The sequence below is a fragment of the Hippocampus bargibanti genome, linkage group LG06, assembly GCF_051943395.1.
Source record: "Hippocampus bargibanti isolate YZ-2025 linkage group LG06, ASM5194339v1, whole genome shotgun sequence".
Taxonomy (NCBI): domain Eukaryota; kingdom Metazoa; phylum Chordata; class Actinopteri; order Syngnathiformes; family Syngnathidae; genus Hippocampus; species Hippocampus bargibanti.
Window position 1 is genome coordinate 5,000,273 of NC_142739.1, and position 23,728 is coordinate 5,024,000.

The 23,728-nt window shown below is 42.4% G+C and overlaps 1 protein-coding gene across 4 annotated transcripts in view; it reads left to right on the forward strand.

Annotated features, from left to right (window-relative positions):
• The window catches only part of LOC148896231 (zinc finger protein 516-like), a 90,553-nt gene that overhangs the window by 43,278 nt on the left and 23,547 nt on the right, over positions 1–23,728 (forward strand). Inside the window, exons 5-6 of one of the 4 annotated variants that reach the window (XM_088999117.1) lie at positions 2,992–3,062; positions 5,830–6,171. The exons of 1 other annotated variant lie outside the window; for it this stretch is intronic. In XM_088999117.1, the coding sequence (XP_088855243.1) occupies positions 2,992–3,062; positions 5,830–5,889 (131 nt within the window). In that variant the 3' untranslated portion in view covers positions 5,890–6,171. 2 more of the 4 variants (XM_088999116.1, XM_088999119.1) reach the window with 2 other exon arrangements.

The window sequence follows — 23,728 nt, forward strand, 5'->3', positions numbered from 1 at the left end:
TCAATGAATTCAAATGTATCTGCCAATTTCTTCACACCTGATCGATGTAAATACATAATATTAATTCTCCCTGCACTTCCAAATGTTTCCTCTAAGTGCTCTGGCTTCCCCCCCATCGTCCATAAGCACTCATTTTCGTACGCTCACTGAAGATCCCAAATTGCTGTGAATGTGAGTGGAAATGTTTTTTTCCTGTCTGGGGAAGATGATGGTGACCTATCCAAGGATGTGCCTGGCTTCTCGCCCAAAGTTGGACTGGTTCCAGCACACCTGCAGTCCATATAATACAAAAAAACTCAGTCTTCACAAAATAAATGATGCTCTTTGCCATGCACTGGATATTTAGAATCTCAAAGTGCGACAGAGGAAAATCTGAAAAAAAGAAGAGAAAGTAAGAAAGGGAGGGCTGAGAGAAGACCTTTAAAAATGGTCTGATGAACTCGTTTAAAAGGGTCAGAAGTATGCGAGGCTGGCCCTGGGGAGTGTTCCAATAATATACAGTGATACCTCAGCTTATGAATTTAATTGGTTCCCAGAAAGTGTGTGTAAGGCGAAAAGTTCGTCTGCCTAACATTTATTTCCCGTAGGAAACCATTAAAAATGAGAATAATCCGTTCCAGGTCCCCATAAAACATAATTTTCTACTAAATAAGCCTTAAATTACAACCAACACCATTATTTTGTTTCCTAACTGACATCAGAAAAATGTTTTATAGCATCTAAAATACCCAAAACACGCAGGCTGATATTTTTAGTCAAATGCAAAACACCAATAAAAATGACTTAAAGTGTGCTAAATCTGCAAAAAAATTGAGCTGCGAATTGGGCATTTTCAGAAAATCCCGCCCCCAGTTCGTGACGTCAGGCCAAGACGTCTTGCCTTGCTCGAGGATCAAAACAATGGCTTCAGATTCGGAGAAGATGCTTTCTTGTTACGCATCCAGTTATGAATATGACTCAAATAGTGCTGCTGTGAATTTGTGTCAGCGAATATCAAATAGTTGTCTTGGTGCAACACACAACGATTCACCATCGCGTTATTTATGTGTTTTCCTTGTAGTTTCACCATCAACACGGATCAACACAAAGTTTTCAGACCAAACAAAGTACCGCAAAACGCATTGTGCGTCCTTTCTTGGTCAGGGGCTTTCCTTCCGTGACGTGACGTCATGACTAGCCACCAACTCAAAAACAAGACTTCCTGAATATTCAGCGCGAGTCTTAAAACGTAACATATAGCTATATGCGGTGTGGAATCTTTGTAAAATACGCTCAGTAGAAGTCATTTGAAGCGATTTTACAAATTACTGACACAACTTGTCCGGAGGCGTCGGTTGTCCTTTAAAACTACACAAAGTATACCTTATTTTATTGTGTGATTGTATTGTAATTAATGAAATAAACTGTACGGTATAATAAAGTCATTTTATTTACTTTTGTGATTGTCGTTGATGTAGTTGCCACTTGATGATATCCGAGTGAAGTTGCCGTGCTTTCTCGCCAATAATACACTCAGTCACACGGTCCCCTGGTGGCTGCTTTTCGTTAATCCAAATCAACAGAAGTTTTTCAACATCTTCTATTGCCTGAGACCGTTGCTTAGACAACACAGAAACACCCATAGCCACACGTAGCAATGGTCGACTTAGCATACTGGTACTGGGATGCTAAGTCACACAAACGCACACCTCGTTTGTGTTTTTCAATGATCTCCTTCTACTCGACCGTAATTTTATTTTCTGTCTTTGGCTTTACACTAGCCTGTGGTAGGGTCTTTTTAATAGCAAAAGTACTCCACTTCATAGCCAACCACGTTTGCACTCAAAGGGGGTGTGGAAAACCAGTCCGCCACCCACCGTGGCGCTGTGCGGTTTAGGTCGTTTGCCGAAAACTAGTTTGTATGCCAAGATTATATTCTCGCAAATTTAATGTTCGTAAGGCGAAAAGTTCGGAAGATAAAACCTAAGCCCATATATCACTGTTTTTTTTATTTTTTCTCGTGTTAATAATTAATTCCCATCTGCTTTTCACTTTCTGTTATGTCAGTCTTTTTTCTTCTCACGTTTGTGTGGATATTTGTTGGTATTTTCCCAATTGTATGCATCTTGTCATTTGTTTCCCTTTCTTTCCTTCCACCTCCTGTTTGATCCAATTGGCCACCTTTTCATCTCATCTTTTTGCGTGTCTCTCAATTTCAACCACCCGTTTCTAAATTTCCTCTCCCTTCTGACGTATATGGCCCCCACTCCCCCCCACACTTGCATTCTTTTCTCCCTCTGCCTCCGACCTCACTTGTCCCAAGCTCCTCTATTTCCTCTCTTGTCATGTCACGACCGTCACATGATCACAGCAGACAGGGAGCTAAGTAGCTTCTTTGTAGAGTGTGAATGATACGTGGCATCGCCAGTGATTCTAAGTGACAGGCCAAATGGTAAGTGATGCAAAGCTGGATTTCCCCCAAGCCTAATTGTAAACACAACACACACACACACACACACACACACACACACACACACACACACACACACACACACACACACACACACACACACACACACACACACAGCAGCCGCAGCAAATTAACACACTCACGCCCATACACGGGCTCCGTAAACAGGAGCCAAGACTGTAATTATTGTTGTCACCGATGATTGTCCTCAGCATGGACGAACGCACATCAAAAAGGCCATCCGCCCCGAGGCCTCGATTAACATGCGTCATATTTAATCACTGACTTGGCTCAACCAAGTTCCATTGCCATCATCATCACCTTCACCACCATCATCATCATTACTGCGAGCTCATGCACCTCCATTAGCATGGGCACTGGTGGCAAACGCCACGCTTCGTAGTGCGGCTGGTGGCACACGGAGAAAAGCAAATGCTTGTGTGTGTCTTGATGGAGCTTTTAACCGGATGCCCCCTTCCTCCTCCTCCTCTTCCTCCTCCTCTTTTTCCTCCCCATCCCCCATCCTCCTTCTCACCCCACAGTTGGGTTTGAAATTAATGGACTCCACAGAGGTACTGACGATCACATCACCGCTTCTGAAGCTCCCAAACAAGTATGTGGCACAATGGCTAATCACTCGGCTCCACCATCACTTTTGCACTTGTTGTCCTTTTGTTGCGCCAGTCTGCATGTTGTGTAATGTTGTCAACTTCCAGTCCTGCTTTGTGTGTCCATTTTCTTATTTAATGTCATATGCTGTGCACCTGGCATCCGTTCAAATGATTGTTGTCATGAGGAATCCGAATTGGACATTTGAACAACTTTTATCAAATGCAGCAGTTGTTTTGCTTTGCACATACGATATACAGTAAAGTCTCGTTATATCGATATTCAAGGGAGTCCGAAAAAATATCGATATAACCGCATAGAAATTTCGATATAACCGGGACTATCGATATATCCGATATCGATATAACGAGACTTTACTGTAAGTCAAGTTTGAGAATATGTCCTGGATTAAAGTGGAAGAAACACAAAAAAGTGGAAATAAGCCTGAATGAGTCCCTCCCATAACCCAAGGCTCAAAATAAGGGGCATCAAAGTTTGTGTGATGACATTTGCATTTTGCACCTCATCAAAACAGATTGAATAACAAAGACAACCATCAAAACAAAGTACAAGACAACAACCACGCAGATTGAACCAAAACCAAAAATTCCCTACCAGGCAGAACAACCGCCATGGGTTAGATTTTTCTTCTGAGCCATAATCACAAGTAATTCTTCTGGTTTTGGGCACATTCTATTTACATTCAGTGAGGCATATCAATGCAAGCTCGATATTGTCTTTTCTAGTTCTTTGCGGGGGACAAAAGTTTCACTTTTGTGACACTTTCTTAAAAACTTGCAAATACAGTAGTGACTAAAGTTGAGCGAGCTTGTCAAACATGGTGATTTTCAACATATATCAACAATAGTACAGTGTATAGAGGAAATGTGCTAAAGTCCAGGCCGGGGGGCCAAAACTGGCGCACCACATGATTTTATTCGGCCGCAAAAGCAAATAAAGCATGACAAGTTCCATGATGCTTGCTGAAGTCCGAACCAAAATTTCAACTTGTCCCATGTATACCACAATAACATCAATTATCATTATTTTTTACTTCAAATTTGAAATCTAGTTATTCATTAATTTGTAGTGCACTCTTTATGTAATTTGTGGAGGGGATTAAAGATTCTAATGGCTTCCACAAATTCATAACAGCCCCCTTGAGGAATCCGTAACTACAATGTGGCTTGCGGCAAAAAATGAGTTTGACACCCTTGGTATAGACTGAGGTAACACCAAGTTGTATTCAAATGACAACATCTAATTTTAGCACTTGGGACCTAAATGACACATGTGTGTGAAGTGGGCATGAAATCATGACTTACTTATTGTGCACAACGTTCAAACTTGGAAATAGTTTGTAAAGTACAATTGACTTCACTTCCATCTGCCTTCTGTTCATTTTCCACATCCATTACAGCAAAACAATTGAGGAAGCTTGAAACATAAGTAAATCTGTTCAAAGTAGACAAGGGAATGTCTACCATCAATTTTATTCATCACGCGCGCACACACACACACACACACACACACACACACACACACACACGCTTGCCCCACATGACTGAGATTTACTGCACGGCATATGAGTGATGGAAGCAGGCGTCTGGCGGAGGGGTCCAATTAAATGCAGTGTTGACGCTGCTTTACGGTGACGATAACCTTTAGTATAATGTAGTGCAGCGGTCCCGTCAGCCGTGTTTCCTCACAGGACGACGTCGCCAGTTTTTTGTTTGTTTGTTTGTTTGTTTGTTTTTTTTTTTTTTTTGGGGGGGGGGGGGGCTTTCCACTCACGTCTACCCCTCACCTTCTTTTTCCAGCTGTTTTGTTATTTTCCTTTATGATTAATTATACCTATTTTGTTATTATCGCTCTCTTCCTCAAACACCTCTCTTTCTTTCTCTCCGTTGTGCTTCTGATGATGTATGATAACTGCTTTCTTTTCCAGTGTCTTCCTTAGGAAAAAATACTGTGGGGGAAGGGGCGGCGCAGAGAGTCATTTATTTTCCCGCTGTGATCGTCACACATTTATCAAAATGATAATTAGGTGCAATTAAATGGCAATCCCATTTGTTTTGTTCAGGTGTGACTCTTATTTTTTTCTATTTTTTTCTGGTAATATGACATCTGACCCATTGGAGGTCAATTAGAATACAGGATGGGCATGTGTGCGTGTGTTGGTCAACCGCTTCCCGATCTTAGTTGATGGAATGAAGTACATGGATAGAAAATGACCATTCAGACAATATTTTGTGGCTTACTTGTCCAGAAGTTTTTCTACCATTTTGTTTTGAAGGAAAACCAATACGAACTGGACAAAAGTATTGTGGCACCTCGTACTGGACTGCTAAATTCGTCAGGGGTTTCAGCAGATGGGCAGCATATTGTTAGCACGTATGCCTCACAGTTTTGAGGATTGGAGTTTAGGTCTCTGCTCCAGTATTTGTGGTTTGTTTTTGTTTTTTTTTTAACTTTTTTTTGTAGTTACCATAGGTCTGAATGGCAGTTTGAATTATTGTCTCTATCTCATAGAATTGAGGGGTATGAATTGTGTTTTATTCCATTTTAAGTGACTAATAATAGTATCCTATTTGAGTGTATATTGTGTATTACAAAGTCTCTGCGCTTCCCTTTAAATGTGGCTTACAGTATCCATGTCCTTTTCCCGCTCTTTCATCTTTCATGGGTGTTTCATGTCAGCATATCTTCTGTTGCCATGACCTGACCTTTGAAATGTGTTGTTTTTGTCTTTGTTTTGGATGCTTGTTCAGGAGAGAAGCCTTTCTGCTGCCAGCTCTGCCCATACAGAGCCTCTCAGAAAGGGAACCTGAAGACACATGTCCAGAGTGTCCACCACATGCCTTTTGAAAATAGCCAGTATCCAGATTCGAGGAACTTGTGGTTGAGCCCCGAGAAGCGGGAGTTTGGCCCAACAACGACTGCACCAAAACAGAACTAGAGCTTCTTTTGGCCATTTGAATTAGGCTAGTCAGGCACTCACATCAACTGGAAATAACATCATTACTTGGAAAAATATTTTGAATTTGATCACCATTGTATTCAAAATACATTTTTCAGTGCAACGGCTGTGGCATGCGACTGTCGTGCCCCCCCCCCCCCCCCCCAAAAAAAAAAAAATAATATTTATATATATATATACAGTAAAGTCTCGTTATATCGATATTCAAGGGAGTCCGAAAAAATATCGATATAACCGGGACTATCGATATATCCGACCCTGTTTGCATGTAATTTTCTCCGTGCGTGCATAGAAATAGTATCGATATAACCGGGACTATCGATATATCCGATATCGATATAACGAGACTTTACTGTATATATATATATATATATATATATATATATATATATATATATATATATATATATATATATATATATATATATATATATATATATATTTTTTTTTTTTGCTACATTCTACCTGACACATCCCACATGGCATCATGTTACTATCCATAATCTGCAAGTAACATTTACCGATTTTCTTCATAAACCTTGATCAAATTAAATACAGTTTCCCTCCAAATTTCTGAGCATAAACTAATATATTTGAGAGCAAACCGTCTTAAAATGGATATGATTACCCATACAGTGGCTCATAAATTCTATCTGCATTGGATAACTGAGTTATTGATTCATCGTCACAGCTATCGCCAAGACTTCCTCTGGGCAAAAGCCATTACAGTGTCTTATGTGAGCCAGCATGTGCGTTAAAGTCACTTGGCTCCAGTCTTTAGTGAAATCTTAAGAGTGACCACTCTGAGCCGAGGGACATGATGAGGGGGAGAGAAAGAGAGGGGGAGAGAGAGACAGAGAGAGAGACAGACAGAGAGAGGGGGGCCAGAGAGAGAGAGAGAGAGAGAGAGAGAGAGAGAGAGAGAGAGAGAGAGAGAGAGAGAGAGAGAGAGAGAGAGAGAGAGAGAGAGACTCTTCTAATGCTCATTAAAAAGAGTTGCTTTTTAATGGCCATTATAAATGAGTGTACCATTTTTATGGCCATACAATTATTGTCAATTGAAGAGGAAGGGGCTGAGTGCTGGCAATTTCCATCTATATAACTCCTTTATATTACTGAGCCTTTCACACACTGACACTTTGACTTTGATTTACAACTACAAACCTACAGTTGTAGGGGCCTAAAGACTCAGATGGAAATGACAAAAGTAAAGGCAGACTGGTGTACTTTTGGAGGCAAATATGCTTTTGCTAATGATAGCCACTGGTATTGCTAAAAAACCATGGTCGTTATTGTTTTAATTGTGCTGCAAACCTTAAGAAGCCAATGTTAAAATCCCTTAAATGCATCATGGCGTAGACAGCAGGTTACTAGCCTGGCTCACACCAACACGTTTTTCTTAAAAGGTTTCTCATTGGTAATAATATGTCTGTTTGACCTTTTAAAGACGAAATCAACATAACCACTTCAAGATGTCTGCATCAACTGTTCTGGGTTACAGTGTGTTAATTTAGCTAGCCGCTTAGTGTTAATCACCAATTGCAATGTATATTGGCACTGTTTTTGTTTATCACTAAAAGAGACTGAAAGAAATTCTCTTAACACACTGTTTTGTGATTTGTTTTGTTTTTTGTCGACCAGTGTACTGGTGGGGTGAAGTATTATTATTAACCCGACTGGATTGTAGAGCAGTCACAGTCTTAACGCAATCACGGTTGCATGTCTTTGTGATTTGTTTTCCGATCAACCGAACAGGAATGAAGATCCATCCCTGTGTTGTGCCTGGTTTTTATTTTTGTTGTTTTGTATCCTCTCCTTAAGCTTGTCTCTTCAGCAACCCGCAAGCTGAGAAAGCCACACCTTGACTCATTAAACAGAAGCAGATTGTCACTTGTCAGGGAATATAATCGCTCGATACAGTTTGCCGCGCATTGACTATTCAGACGCGTTAACATCCCGAGTATGAGACGATGAGTCTATTTTAAAACATCGAGTTTTTCCAAAAACAACAAATGGATATACCGTAATACCAAATGTTTGTTAAAAAAATGCATATTATGTTGTGTACCTTAATACGTCTATAGGTACACAATAATGTTTACTGAAGGATGTGCGAAAATACTTGAAAATAGATATTCTAGCCTTGTCCAGTAGAATACTACTAATAATACCCACATTGTACAGAATTCCCTTTAAGATGAACTCCTCAGTTAGAAATGTATACTCCGAAGTGTGACTTAGTGAAAATATGGAGTGACTGTAAAATGAACTGCTAATCTGTAATCCAATTTTACCAAACTCTTTATATACAGCGAGAGAAACCAAACGGCATTATTGGTGCCCTTAGACTAGAAAACAACTTTAACCTTCTGTTCGCTTCAATTCTAGTCAAGGTTACTTTGAGAATGCTATGATAGCAGTTGACAGTGATTAGAATTAGAGGCCAGGGAGTTTTTTGCATAGATTTTAATGACAGATTATCTTTTTTGTAATGGCTTTGTGTCACACCATGTTAGTTATTTTTCCTCGTGGAACGTTTGACAAGTCGAGGTGCAGCAGTGCTTATTTCTCATGAAGATGTCAGAGCTTGTTTTTTGTCCCTTTGCTAAATTGTCGGACTTTTGTCATTAGCTAGCCATGTCTGGCCTCCGACAGGTTGTTTTTTTCTCTTTGGTTAGTGGTTTATGACATATTTTCAATTGGGTGGTTGTTTTTTTTCTGTGATCATTTTATTTGTATTGAACTTTGTTATTAATGTACCTAACAAGACCTTATTATTCCAAGTGTTTTGGTTGAAATTTGTATTTATTGTCACTTCAAAAAGAACAACAGGATAGAGGCAGGACAGGTGTTTGGTAATTTTAATTTTCGGGGTCATTTTTCTGTGTTTATTTTTTGATTATTTTTTGTGTTGTCATTTTCAAGCCAACAAGCCGACGTGAAAGCTCTACCTCCTCTGAGGCATTCTCAGTTCTGTTCCACGTTTGTAAATTTCAAAAACTTCAAATAAAGACACACAAAATGATAACTTTTGCGGCCGCTTCTGGTTGTACTTGCTTGATTTAGTCGCTTCCCAGCCACTCGTGATGGAACACATTCACATTTAGATGAAACAAGGTTCAGATGTAGTTTGTTTGATTCTTGAATTCCTGCTCTGAACTTTAACAAGAAGCCTTCAGTGTATCGCTTCTGAGAATCACAAATGGCACAGCATGTATGGTACGCTGCTTTGCTGCTCACCGTTCCTACTGGTACCATTAGTCCTCACTCTCATCAGCTAGGCACACATTATCGAACAATTGCTTCACGCATGAACACATTTTATGGACAACTAGATTCCTCCCTTTCCACCTTCATGTTCAAACCAGTGAGCAGCCGGCTTCATTATTATGATATTTAAAAAGTCATTCCTCTCATTTTAAAGTCAGCTGGACAGATGCACCATATAAAACATACTGTTCACAGAGTCAGTTGAGGCAAGTGTTGGGCATCAAGTAAAAAAAAAAAAAAAAATCAGTGACTAGCTAGGTCCTCTAACTTGACACCCGGTGGAATTCGATGTGTTGAATCATATGCGCAAGATTTGTAAATTGGTCAGCAAATGAAAGATGAGCTGATCAGTGATCAGTGACAAACTGATAAATCAAGGTTTGCCTGTTAATGTGGAGCGTCATATTTGTTTCCCTGATACCAATATGAGGAGCATCAATTTCCATCTGTTTCTGTAATTAGCAGTGTGCACTCTGAGATATGTCTTCAGTGTGAATTAATGAATACATTTATTTCAATATTGGTGCCCCAACAATTTTCTTAATTTGTTAAACCAGGCTATTTTCTTGGTCATGGAAAATGACCCAATATTTGGAATTTTTGTGCAGGATTTTTTGTCCTGAAGTCAGACAAATTCTATTCGTCCATCCATCCATTTTAAAAGCTGCTTGTCCTCACAAGGGTCGCAGGCGTGGCGGCGCCCTTCCCAGCTGTCTTTAGGCACTAGACGGGCTAATCACACCCAGGGGCCATTTAGACTCGGAATCGTTGCATTAAGCGCCCATGCTTGTTTTTTGGAACGTGGGAGGACACATTAGTACCCAAATAAAACCCACACAGGCATGGGAAAACATGCAAACTCCACTCTGGAAGGCCAAATCTATAATCGAACGCTGTACTTATACACTGTGAGGCAGATGTGCAATCCACAGACAAATGCTAAACAGTTCAAAATTAGAACAGCTCTAAACCCAATGTTCCTTCCACCTCTTTAACACAGGTAAACTATTTGGTGTATAACATTATGTAAACTTAAATAAAAAAGTCAAGCCGCCAAATATTACCTGTACCCCCCTCTCCCATTCCGAAGTCCTTAACAAGTTTGGTCCGATCAGTCCAATAGTTTAGTATTTGCAAACATATGTAAATCATCCTTAAGTGAAGTAAATACTGATAAAAAACATTGATGAGTTGTCAAATGACACAAGTTCATTTTTTTAAACCGATTTTTGAGTCTCTTGAAAAGAATGTCACAAAATGTTGAGCCTGTGAAAAGTTATGGATTTACAAAGAGAAGACAACGATTGTAACCAACTACAGGTGCAGTGTGGTTTCTGAAGATACAAGGGACACAAACTTCGTCGGATAGAGGTTTGAGTGGCTAGCTATGGAGAGGTTTTTCTTGTTTTTCAAAGGATGACTTTATGTTAATTACAAAACAAAACTAACCATTACATGGACATATGTAACACAACATAATTATAAGGCACATTTGTATCATCCTGGACCGATGTATTTGGTTGTGATATATTTTACACCGGTGTGAATTTGTGAAGCTTTTACACATACAAAGCTACTTATTAAAGAGAGCGTGTTAACCGCGGTGCAGGGCTGCTTGTGTTCACATGGTAGTTTCTAGGGTCGTTCAATACGATAGGAACAATACTGAAATAAAACATGCGTACAGCATATTTCATTTTCCCCGCCTAGTTTGTGATGTATCAAAAACACGATTTGTACTTCAGGCAAATTAACATGGTTGTCTATCAGACGGTGTAAATGGATTAGAGAGAGAGACATAGGAAAGATGGCGGAGGTACAACGCATGGCAAAATACTGTATGTAATCAGCAAATTTCCCCATTGTGGGACTATTAAAGGCTTTCTGAATCTGATTCTGAACTCTTATGCGTAGTGAGTCTACTCGTGCAGCGTAGCATAGTGTAGCGTAGCAAGTTTACTCCTGGAGCGTTCACACGTCCCATTTTATATCAGTGCTGCCCCGCAAACGAGCATTTACTCCGGAGTAAATTTTTAAACAACCTCTTGAGCAGGGTTAAATTTGTGCGATTTAAGATGTTTTCAAGTGCTAATCCGGTATAATTTTGTATGTGTGAACAATCTATGAGGCAGCCCCGGTGCTACAACGGAGTAAAAGTTGCCGTGTGAACACCCCTGATTTAGATGAATGGGGCAAGTCCTCCGACGAAAAGAAATCCATTCGGTCATGGCTAGTGTAGATGAGGTGAAAACACACAAGACCAAAGCTATACTTCAAGCTGTTCCCTTTCATAGCATGTGACACATCTGATGGATGAGGACTTTGATGACACCTGGGCTGTGAACACCTTGATGTCCACGTGTGGCCGTCCGCTTGAAGGGGACCTGGCACGCAGCAGTGATGCGAAACGCCATAGCCGTCAACTTTGAAGGACCACATAGGGATTTGTTGCTACTTTGCCAGTCTCTTTCATGTGCTGTGTCAATGTGCACCATTTGTCCGTCAGTTTGAGTGACGCCGGAGTGACGGGTTCCCTCTGAGAACATGGCACATAACGCTAATGCCAGGCAGGCCCGCGGGCTGAGAAAAGACTGCAGCTGCCCATCACTCTTTCCAACCTAATCAGTCACCATGACGGCCTTGAGCTCCCTGAAACCTGTTGGCTGACATCTCCTTTCTTTGTCACAGAGCACAGTGAAATGGAGTGAGTGACTGACTGACATGGAAAATATGCCAAATATCACTCTGGTATGAATGTGGCAGTTTGGATGTGATGGCAAAAACTATCATTCACCTGCTCTTTTTGATTTTATAAAGCTATCACCACAAAGATTTACTGAGGGCTTATTTGATTTTATGTATTTGAACTGGCATACTTAATAAAATGGGATCTCTCAATTTTAATCCCATGCAGATCATACATTTGAGATTTGAGTAACTTCAGTCATGCAAAAAAACGAGTTGCGAGCATTAAACAAATACAAATAAAACATTGTCATTCTGAAGTAGAAACACTCCACTCTAAATGTCCCTGAAATATATATATATATATATATATATATTTATTTATTTATTTATTTTCTCTTCATTTCGTGTTTTTTTTCATTTTGCAACCGTGTACCAAAGAAGACAAGCTCCAACAAGGAGTGAGAAAAAGAAACAGAGGTGACATGATTTACATGTTGTCACCTGCAGTATTACAGACACGCCCCAGTTTACAAACATTGGAGTTAGGAAAAACGAACATTTTTTCGGCTACTTTATGTCAAAAAATGGTTGGACAGAGATGCTGAAAGTTAGATTTTGTATTGTGCACCTTTTTCTGGCCATACAAACACATTGGAGGTTTCAAGGCCTGAATTTTTATGCGACGGACACCCAGGCTGACCAATCAGCGCCCGGTTATACTGTTGCCAACTATTTCAAGCCTCAATCTGCCTAGCTCGCTTACAATTTGCTGTGTAGAGTATGTGGTCGGGGAGGAAATCCCTCTTCGCAGTTGACGGAACGTATCTCGTTCCGAAGGTGGGAAGCGTATGTATTTATGTCATAATGTGGCATCAAAATTCGTCAAGGCTTCCCAATTAAAGCTCCTGCCTCCATGATGCGACTGCACATAATAGGCAGATAGGTTTGGATTAGTGGCTTGTGGATGGATGGATGGATGGTTGGTTGGATGGTATTTTCTTCGATTTTGCACAGATGTACAGTAAATGGGCATAAGAGACATTAGTGCCATTAGCCAGCTCACTACCAGTGAGGTAGTATCAAAACCTTTTAAGATAATAATTGCTGAGATTCTTTGAATTACTTTAATTTCTCCAGTGATTCTCAGGCACAGGTGTCAAAGTCAAGGCCCGGGGGCCAAATCTGGCCTACCGCATCATTTTATTCGACCTGTGAAAGCAAATCAAGCATGTCAAGTGACATGATGTAAACCACAATAACAGTAATTATGTTTTATTTAAAAAGTAAAAAGTAGTTATTCATTAATTTGTTTTGCACTGTTTATATAATATATGGATGGGATTAAACATTCTGATGGCTTACTCAAATTCCTAATGACCCTCAAGAGGAAATCGTAACTACAATGTGGCCAGCGGCAAAAATGAGGTTGACACCCTTGTTCTAAGGGATTGTCCCACAATGTTGTCATATCCATGAATGAAATAATGACGACGTCCAGCACCCACGTTTAGTGTTGAATCTGACTGAAACCATTGAGATTGTCTTCAATTTAGTCTTTACTTTTTGTCAAATCATAGTAAAATGAGCCAAAAATCACAGTATCCAGAATGACCAGCGAGTCTGAGCCTGTCTACCAAATTCACAAACACGCTAAACAAAACTTAAAATTGTAACTCAGAACGCTGTCTACTTTCTGTTTCCAAATTGTCAGGACCATCAGGTGTCATGTGACCAAACGCTGAATGAAAGTGCATAATGGTTCCAAACAAGGAAGACAACTGTGCCCAAAATTAAACAAAAATGAAATGGCACGTTTTTTTCTGTGTTCACAGTGCTCCGAAAATAAGTGGTGTACTAGAATTGACCAAGTATTTTTAGACTGGTTTTAGAAATTCAAAATTTTAAAATGATAACGTAATGTTTTGTTGTGGATTGTTTCTAATTCCCTAATTTCTAATCTAGTAGTGTTTTGAACCTTTACAGAATAAATTGTGTTTGTCCTCACACCGTATTTCAAATCCAAACTACATCACTCATGCAATTTATTCCTATTCCTTATCCATCTAAAATATATTGTTCATGTTCATGCGTTTTTGCGACAAGAAAACGTCTCCCAAATATTGTTGCAGAAGTGAACAAACGGTGATCTGTATCTGCCACCAGGGAGCACTATATCTCTCGTGCCTGCCGAATGGCTTTCTTCAGGAGAGGCTACGTGTAACATCAGAGACCAAATGGCACTTGTACGTGTACAATTGCTACAGTGGCAGGCTTACGGAGTAGCAAATACATTTAAAAACACGATAGAGTGTATCAACGCAACACACTTGACAACGCAAATCCCACCCGAGAGTTGGCTCTTCTCCATTTCCCAGGCAAAAGCCCAAACACATTTACAACACTTCAAGTGCGTGCGGCACAAAAACATCCTCTCTGCAGTGAAATATGTAAATACTGCACTAATCAAAGGGTTGTGGAATCGCAAAATGCCACAGAAAGGTTATGACCCGGAGCCTGTGCTAATAGGGGGGCAGGAGAGCGGGAGAGGACAGAGGTGCAGAGGGAGAATTGTTGTGCTGGTTGGTAGAAGGAAAAGAGGTGTAGGAGGATGGGCTGCGTGAGGGGTGGTGCAGAGGAGTGACAGCTACCACAGGCGTTTCTCCTGCCTGAGGAGGACCTTCACTTGCTGACCTCCGCCGCCTGCACTTCCAACGTTCTGACAGTAATGAACAGGAAGGGCCTGTTTATGCATATCAAATGTTATTTACTCTCTCACAGTCAAGTGGAGCCACAGAGGAAAGAACGAGGACGGCACAGAATGTAGCAGATTCCCAAAGACCGTGGGCTGCCATGAGAACAATATGTACCAGAATGCAGAGGCCGCGGCGGAGCACTGGGGTTAATATCTCTATCGCTGTGAATTACATGCAATGCTTTGTGGAGGTTTTTTTTAGCTTGGGTCTCTTTTAAAACGCTACATTGTACCCTGGTTAAATAGTTATTGCCTGTGAGTCCTTAACTGCGCTTGACAATGAACTGCTCTTATGATCTATTGACTTCAACGATCCCCCGTTCTGCTAAACAAACGCTTATATCCGGAGACAGAATCAAGAGGATGCTAACGCACACTCTAGTCATGTAACATATTTTAAGCAGGATTAATTCTTCTCCGCATTGACATGATTGGTCTTAAATAGCGCAAACCTCAAAGCCGTAGGGAGGAAAAGCCCGAGTGGAATTATTCAAGGGAATGACGCTGGACGACAAGCTCAAGAACATAACCTTGAGCAGGAACAATGAGGAATCAGCCGCCAGAAAACGTTTGTGTTTTCACAAGCGTGCGTGTCATCGTCATTGCTTTATGGCTCAGCTTCATTTCTCATCAGCCCTTGTGAGAATTAAGGATCTTAAGTATGGAAATGAGAACCTATTCCGTGGACCCCACCCTCTCTTTGTATGAATCCCAGGACAGGCCATGACATTTAACATCGCCTTCACTAATTTGTGCTTAATAGTCAAAAAGTGATTAGAATTAACATTAATGACATTTTAGATGTCCCCTCTCCATTCATTAGCTCTCAGAATGGCTGCTGAGCAGTTAATGCTACTTCTGAAATCTTAGTACCACCCCCACTTACTTTTTTTCTGCTTCTTTACAAGAATACAATCAGCAAGAAGATTAAAAATAAATGGGAGCGGGGGTGCTTTAAGGGGTGCCATAAAGATTTGAATTGTAATCAGTCATGTCCTGTTTGCCAATTAAAATAAGGGTCACTGAAGATTCAGAAAAAAAGGAAAGTGGTTGCATGGGTGTACAATTCAATACAAAAAAATATACAATATGTACATATACCATATTTTCCGGTGTATAAGGCGCACCCCAAAATCTTTTATTCTATGCACAGGTGCACCTTATATGTGAAGTAATATTGAGCCACAACAGGTCACAAAATAAGCACCCACCGACTCCATTTCCCCCTGTTGAAGAAGTAGGTGTAACCCAGTGACGTGCAGTCAGTGGAGGCAGGTGAGGCAGTGCCTCACCTGTCATCATGGAAAGCTGTCATGGAAATATCAAATGAAAAAATAAATTAAACAGTTAGATGTATTTAGTGATTTCTACTTTAAAGTTCTTGTCCATTTAACTTCACCGTTTTAGGATTTTTGTCAAAATCGCTGAATTTACCGTTCAAATACTAAGTAGAGACGAGCGGTGATGTCATCGATGACGTCAGTGCCTCACCAGCCATGAACCTCACCGCACGTCACTGGAGTAACCCCAGCCTTTACTGTAGCGCCTTATAATATGGTGTGCCTTATATTTTGAAAACGTTAATAAATTGACATATCATCCATGTTAAGTTTCAGAAATCATACATCGGGAGATTTTCGTACTTGCGACTGTGTTGACATGTTAAAATAATGTCAGCTTTATAAAAGTGTAAATTATAAATAAATACAACACAAAAATTATTTTATTGTTTATTTATACATTCAATTATATAAAAATGTATTTTTGTTTTTTAAATTTTCTTTTGTTTCATCTTATAAATTATTGTGAATAATGTGGTCAAAATCAGGAGTCTCCTGACCAAATGGTGAGACTTAACATGTATGACATATTATATTTGGAAAACCCCTTTACAAATCCCTTATAGTCTGGTGCGCCTTATGTATGGAAAATGCGCAGAGAGAGAGAGAGAGAGAGAGAGAAGAGAGAGAGGGAGCTAGAGAGAGAAAGAGAGAGAGTGTACTGGACTCTTCAACAAATGTGTTAGGCAGGGTGTTTGTCGGGGTGGCACTGTGAAGATCTGAGGTGATCATGGATAATGGCAGTACCTTTGCTTCTGAGAGAAAGGCCAATCTCCCGCCTAGACAGACTCAAGAGAGGCATGTCACGCTCCACCAGAACCTAGAGCCAGCTTCACAACCACTGTGCTAAATGTGTATTGGCAAAGTGTCCTACCAATACTATTCGGGAGCAGACCTAAATTCCCCTTGTAATTTTCTGTGGCACACCTTGTTATTGGCACCTCTGATAAATGCAGTATTTGAATCCTGGTTGAGGGTAAATAGATGTCTGGTGGGTTGATTTCTTATCACCTGTACAAGACTGCGCCGTCATGCACGTGTTCTCCTTTGCTGACTGGCTGAAATCATTGTTCGGTGGCTCATGGTCATCTCGTGAACACAAATGTTAAACTCTGAGCAGGAAGTCCAAATTCTAGTCTAAAGTCTTGAATTCTACAATTTTATTTTCAATCGTGCATAGATTGCAATGGCTTACATTATAAAACCACATTTGCATGTGGACTGATGGTGCACCTTCTTGCCTGAAGATTTTGATGAAACAAATTCTAAATATTACGGGCTTGCGTCACTTTTTTTAACCACCTGTGACCTACAAACACGTTAAAAAAAGTCAATTTTTTATATCTCCCGGGATTTTAACGCTATTTCACAATTTTCCAAATCTTCCTTGCCACTCTCCCTTTCCACCTCAGGGAATACTCCTCATCAGGCAAAGACATACCGATTTAAAAAAACCGTCAAGAGCCACCCAAAAGAAGTTAAACAACCGTACACAGGAGAAATGTAGCTCCAGTGTAATTAGTATATAGTGTTTGACAACCTTGCTGAAGAAGTTTTCACCCCAGAAATGCTAAGTAGTCCCAACAGGAGTCAGTCAGGAAGAGGAGAGAGGCTCTTAGCTGTTTAACGTATTCTTGGGCAGCCCAGAGGCCTGCAAAACGCTGTATGTGTTTAGCATCCAGCGGACACACACTCACACACACCCGCACGCACACTCACATGTCTGTCGGCAGTCAGGCTCTGAAGGAACACTGCTAATGGGGATATTTTTAATGAGGCAGGAATAGGCGAGTGACCCTTAGAAGGTGAATATCTCTATCGCTCTATGTTTTCCAGTTCAGAAGCAAAATGTGCATGCAACTCTTCCTCTCCTACGTGCACACAACTAGTTTTATGCTAAGTTATATAGATGTCGAATTTGTTTGATGCCATAATAATGCCCAGCTCTTGACTCTCGCATTCATCCACATCTCATCTTCATCTTAAAAGTAGGTTTTTTTTCACGGCTGTGTTGACTCAAAGTTAAAAAAATGAGTGGTACAGCAATCTTCCTCGACAAAGCCACAGGAGTTACACCGATTTTCTCAAGTTCCATAACATGTTGCCAGGGACATATCCATTCTCAGAACGTCAATTGAATTGATTACTGAAATTTGTTTTTTTAATCTTGCGGGAGAAAAAGAAGCAATCAAGACAAGGTAGTTCTCTCAGCTTCCAAAAGATGGCACACTATGTATGGAGGGAGGAGCGCTGACATTGTTTTGAAGCCTTGTAGCGATTCCATGGTGTTTGTATTTAACCTAGAACCTAGAGTGTCTCTGTTTGCTCTGCCGGGAATTTTCTACTTGCTCGATTCAAAGAGGAGGAGGGAGAAGAAGGAGCTACGTTGATGCATGGATCATACGGATGTCATGCTTCTGCTCATCCCGCTCAACAAGGCAGAATGTGGCTTCTCAAACACTGAAATGAGCCTGAGGATATATGACATTTCATCAGCCAGCGGCAGGTTTATTCTCCTGACAGGACAAATTCAGTTAAGTGCGATCGGAGTCTAATGGGATCTCTTGTTTTAGATACGTAAGATGAAAAATCCTGGATCAATCAGGACAATTTGGACTGCAAAAAATGAATCTATTTGTATACTTAAGTGTCCATCATAAACCTTATTAAATAAATGTGCTTCCAATTGCTGTTAGGATTTTTCTCGTGCATGTTCTGAGACTATTTCTTGAACAAGAAGGAATGCAGTTTTTGATTGAAAGACAAGCCCTGGCAAAAACGTTCAAGGGAGATCATTGATGGTTGTAACACTTTTTGCTTGAACCCACCTGCATGTTCAAATTTTAATTAAAAAAATGAAATGGCACCAATTCAAAACTTGGCAAGAAGATCACACACCTCATGGGGTGATGTCAAATACATGGTGATTCTTTGTGACCCACGACAGGGGCAGGTTGGAACACATGATAAGGTAAGATGCAACAGTTAGACAAAAATGGGGAAAAAAATCAGGCCACATAATGAGATACGCTCAAAAAGGAGGTTTATCAGTGTAAGGGTTGGAAATTTCTCGGGGAGTTGGTGGAGAGTGGGGATAAACCTCACATGGTGGATTGCCTCTGACTTGCGCGGAGGGGGAAAGCTGTGGCTTTTCGGCCCCTGACGCCGCTAAATGGCCTCCAACCCAGCTGAGGCGCCCGGCGCTCGCCCCGACGGAACAGAGAGGGAGTGGGAGTCGCTGCACCACGGCCATCCTTAAACAATACTCGGGCGAGGGTCCTTCCAGGGCCAGCAGTGGGTGTGATCCTTACGCAAAAGCCACAGTCGGGTGTGGGACTCTGGGGGGTGGGGTAGGGAGGTGGGGCAAGTCCCTATAAGGGGTCGATTGCACAGCAGGAGGAGGAGTGGGGATAATAAGCTTAGAAGCTCCAGATGTCAATGACATACCACGGTCTGGATGGTCTGTAACTTGTAAGGATGCACAGTCGCAGGATTGAAGGGCCAAATCATACCCAGCGTCTTCAATTCATTTTAAATTACAGATGTCATCATTGCATTCGTAAGATTTAACATCGCCCAGCCAGGGTTAACCATTTTCTTTCATTGCCTGTACACGTAGTCCAATGACGGATGTACACTGGCAAGATTATTGGATACCTCACTTCTCAGCTTCTGCGGTGATTTGCAGTACGTATCTGATCAGAGTTACATGGCAGGGCCAGTGTGCCTTTTAGACTCATCTGACTGACTTACAGTTCTTGTTTTGTGACCTCATCAAATGATTTTTCAAGTCATCCGAAGGCACACCTCTGTGAAGTTTTCATTTCCACCGCCAACGCATTCTGCAAAAAAAGAAGAAAATAAAGAAAGTAAGCTGAATGTTAGGGAATGGTTGAAATGCTTTTTAAACATGTGTTGCAACGCACCCAATGCCTGTTAGCCATCATTCAGTTCGCTACATTTTCATCGTGGTTTGAAATTAGCAGGGGAAAATTCAACTCATTTTACCTCCAGTTTATTCTAATATATGTTTCCTGATTTTCTCTGCAATAGTGTAATTACAAAACAAAATATCGTCTTGGCCCAAATGCACACAAATATGTTTGTTATTTCGAGGTGTGAAACACCATCAGTGAATCTTACCAAATTGTTCCTAATATGTGGTTAGGTTCGTTCTAGTACCACACTATTACTGAACATTATTGCCTGGAAAATGTTCCCATTTGTAAAGACACACACACGCCGGTGCGCTTCATAACCGCTGAAAGTCAGTATGACAGTTTTCAGTCATCCCTCAGTATCAACATCCCCTTTTAGACTCTGCTGACATCTGCTCAATTACCTCCTACATCCATGAGCCTGCGGACAGAGATTCACGCACACACACACACACAGATACACACACACACACACCCACACAGTCACGCACGCATGCACTCTCACACACGCACACACTGACACACACACACACACATTACCACACACACACTCGCGCTCCCCATGGCCGCTCTAAGCCCCTCTGAGCCATCTGAAATGGAGTGCAGGAGAAACCAGATACTGCCGGTTATGTCACATTGAGTTTGCCACCACCCGTCAGGAGTGAGTCGGTTTGACTGCCAGATGTTATGACAGCGTCAGTCATCCTCTACCCCAACAGCATGGAACAGGAAAAGACTCACATACTACATGCTGAAACTAAAAAAAAGAAAGAAAAACAGGGACACCGTATTTTATTGTACAGGTATTTAACAAAAAGTAGCATCATCCAGATCATACTCAAAGTTTGAACAAAAATACAAAATGCCTATAGCAGGGGTCGGGAACCTATGGCTCGCGAGCCATATATAGCTCTTTTGATGATTGCATATGTCTCGCCGATAAATATTACATATAATTTTTTTTCGTCGTTCATTTCCCGTTGGGGCTGCAGTTGACGGAAAGCACAATTTTGATTGGATGACACTGACCGAGAATGGCCGAAAGCGCCATGTTGATTGGATGATAGTGGCCGTCATGTTGAAACAGGTAAACGCCCCTTTAAATGAGCCCAACTTGTGCACTTCAGCGTGAATGCACCGGAGCATTAGAGGGGAGAGAAAATGTTCTGATTCTAATTTGCAATGAAACAATACCATCGATGAAACAGTCGAATGTCAGTGACATTTTAACAAGCCCCATGTTAACGTTAGCATCGACATACTTCTGCGAGAAGTAGATTGCAGACAGCAAGTGGAGAAGCTTATGAGCCGTGTGCAGGCGAGCTAGCAGTAACTTCGCCTCTGGACCGGCAAATTGAATTTCATTCCGATCGTTTTCCTGGATTTTTACCAAACACGAGGAACGGAAAACCATCCATGTTAACGGTGAGTACTATCACAAAGTTATTTGAAATAATACATTCTGATATTTTGTCGAAAAGTGGCCGCGCGCGCGTGTGTGTGCGCGCGCGCACGCGACCGTTTGTATGCGCGCGCGCACGCGAGCGTTTGTATGTGCGCGCGCGCGTGCGTGTGGCACTAGCTGAAAAACATCTAAATATTTTACTTTTATGGCTCTCTTAGTCAAAAAGGTTCCCGACCCCTGGCCTATAGGAATGATTAATATACAATCTGGCTCAGGGTCGAAATTTGTGAAATTTTGATATATGTATATATATATATTATTTTTGTTCAAACTTGGAGTTTGGAGTTTGATATGGATGATGCTACCTTTTGTTAAATACCTGTACTATAAACGCTGTGTCCCTGTTTTTCTTTTTTTAGTTTCATCATGTACGAAGCAAGTCTTTTCCTGTTCCATGCTGTTGGCCTCAGAGATGGTGCTACAATCAGTCACCTCCTCTACATGGATGACCTAAAGCTGTATGCTAAGAGCGAAAGGGACATAGAATCCCTGATCCACACGACCAGCCTCTACAGCGTCATCATCCAGATCAAACTGTCACGTGCACTCGAGGACTGGTGACAGAACTCGAGGGATGACGGAAGATAGTTAAGGTCGGATCCAAAATACACGGTGGAGACAGTGATTCTAAAAACAGTCTTTACTGAGACACGTGGCAAAAAAACAGAAAGTCAGGCAAGGTAGGAGAGCAACGACAAAACAGACCTGCGTGTGGTTGGGTGACGGGGAACTTCCTGGAATACACCGACAACAACAGAACGGTAAGGGTGGATTTTATTGCCAGAAGGCACAATTAAGGAAATGGGGAACAGGTGCGTGAGTCTGGAGAGCTGAGATGAGAGGGGCCCGCTCCAGGAGCAGAGGAGGAAGAGACAGGAGGGTAGGGCACGCTCCTGGCGTCAACGAGGATGTGACAGTGCCCCCCCCCCCTCAATGGACGCCTCTTGGCGGCCCACCCGGTTTGGAGGGGTGAGCCAAATGGAATGCCCGGGTGAGAGATGGGTCGAGGATCCAGGAACGGGGAACCCACTGACGTTCTTCGGGCCCATAGCCTCCTTCCACAGTCGATGGGCCCGTCTCAGGTGGTGTTCGATGGACGGGACCTCCACCTGGCCCTCCTGGTTGGGGAACAGAGGCGGCTGATAACCACAGGCGGACATGAACGGGGACCGACCTGTGGCTGTGGAGACCAGGGTGTTGTGGGCGTACTTCACCCATGGCAAGTGGAGGGCCCACGACGCGGGACTGTGAAAGCACACACACTGGAGAGCCGCCTCCAGGTCCTGGTTCTTTCTCTCCGTCTGGCCGTTGGTCTGGGGATGGTAGCCAGACGACAGGCTCGCAGACGCCCCTAGGGAGCGACAGAAACGTTTCCATACCTTGGACACGAACTGCGGTCCCCGGTCCGACCCGATGTCCGCCGGGATCCCGTGGAGACGGACGACGTGGTTAACCAGGAGTTGAGCCATCTCGATGGTGGACGGCAACCTGGTCAATGGGATGAACTGGGCCGACTTCGAGAAGCGGTCCACAACGGTGAGAACGACCATCTTTAGTTGACCCCCGGGTGACAGGCGACCCTGGAGGTGTGTCCCCAGAGTAGCACCTCGGTGCGTAGCGCGGGAGGGACGAACAGGCGATCCACCAGGCAACCCTTGGGGATATGGTTACACCCCAGGGCCTCCTGGACTTTCCTCTCAACCTCCCACCGCAGGACGCCCAGGATGTGTTGCGCCGGCAGGATGTTGGCGATGACCTCCTCCTTCTCTACCGTCTCGTGGATGCGAGATAGGGCGTCAGGCTTGGTGTTCTGTGACCCTGGGCAGTAGGTGAGAGTGAACTTAAATCGCGTGAGGAACAGCGCCCATCGGGCCTGCCGTGAGTTGAGTCTCTTGGTGGACTGAATGGCGGCCAGGTTCTTGTGGTCTGTGAATACTGTCAAGGGGTGTTTGGCCCCCTCAAGCCAGTGTCTCCATTCCTTTAGCGCCAGGATGACTGCCAGCAGTTCCCGGTTCCCCACGTCATAGTTGGCTTCTGTGGGACTGAGCCGGCGGGAGAAGAAGGCGCATGGGTGGAGTTTCTGGTCGACTGGGGAGCGCTGGGATAGGACCGCCCCCAGTCCGGACTCAGATGCGTCGACCTCGACCGCGAACGCGAGGTACGGGTCAGGGTGACGTAAGACCGGAGCGTTGGAGAAGGCTTGACGGAGGCGGTTAAACGTCCCCTCTGCGTCGGGT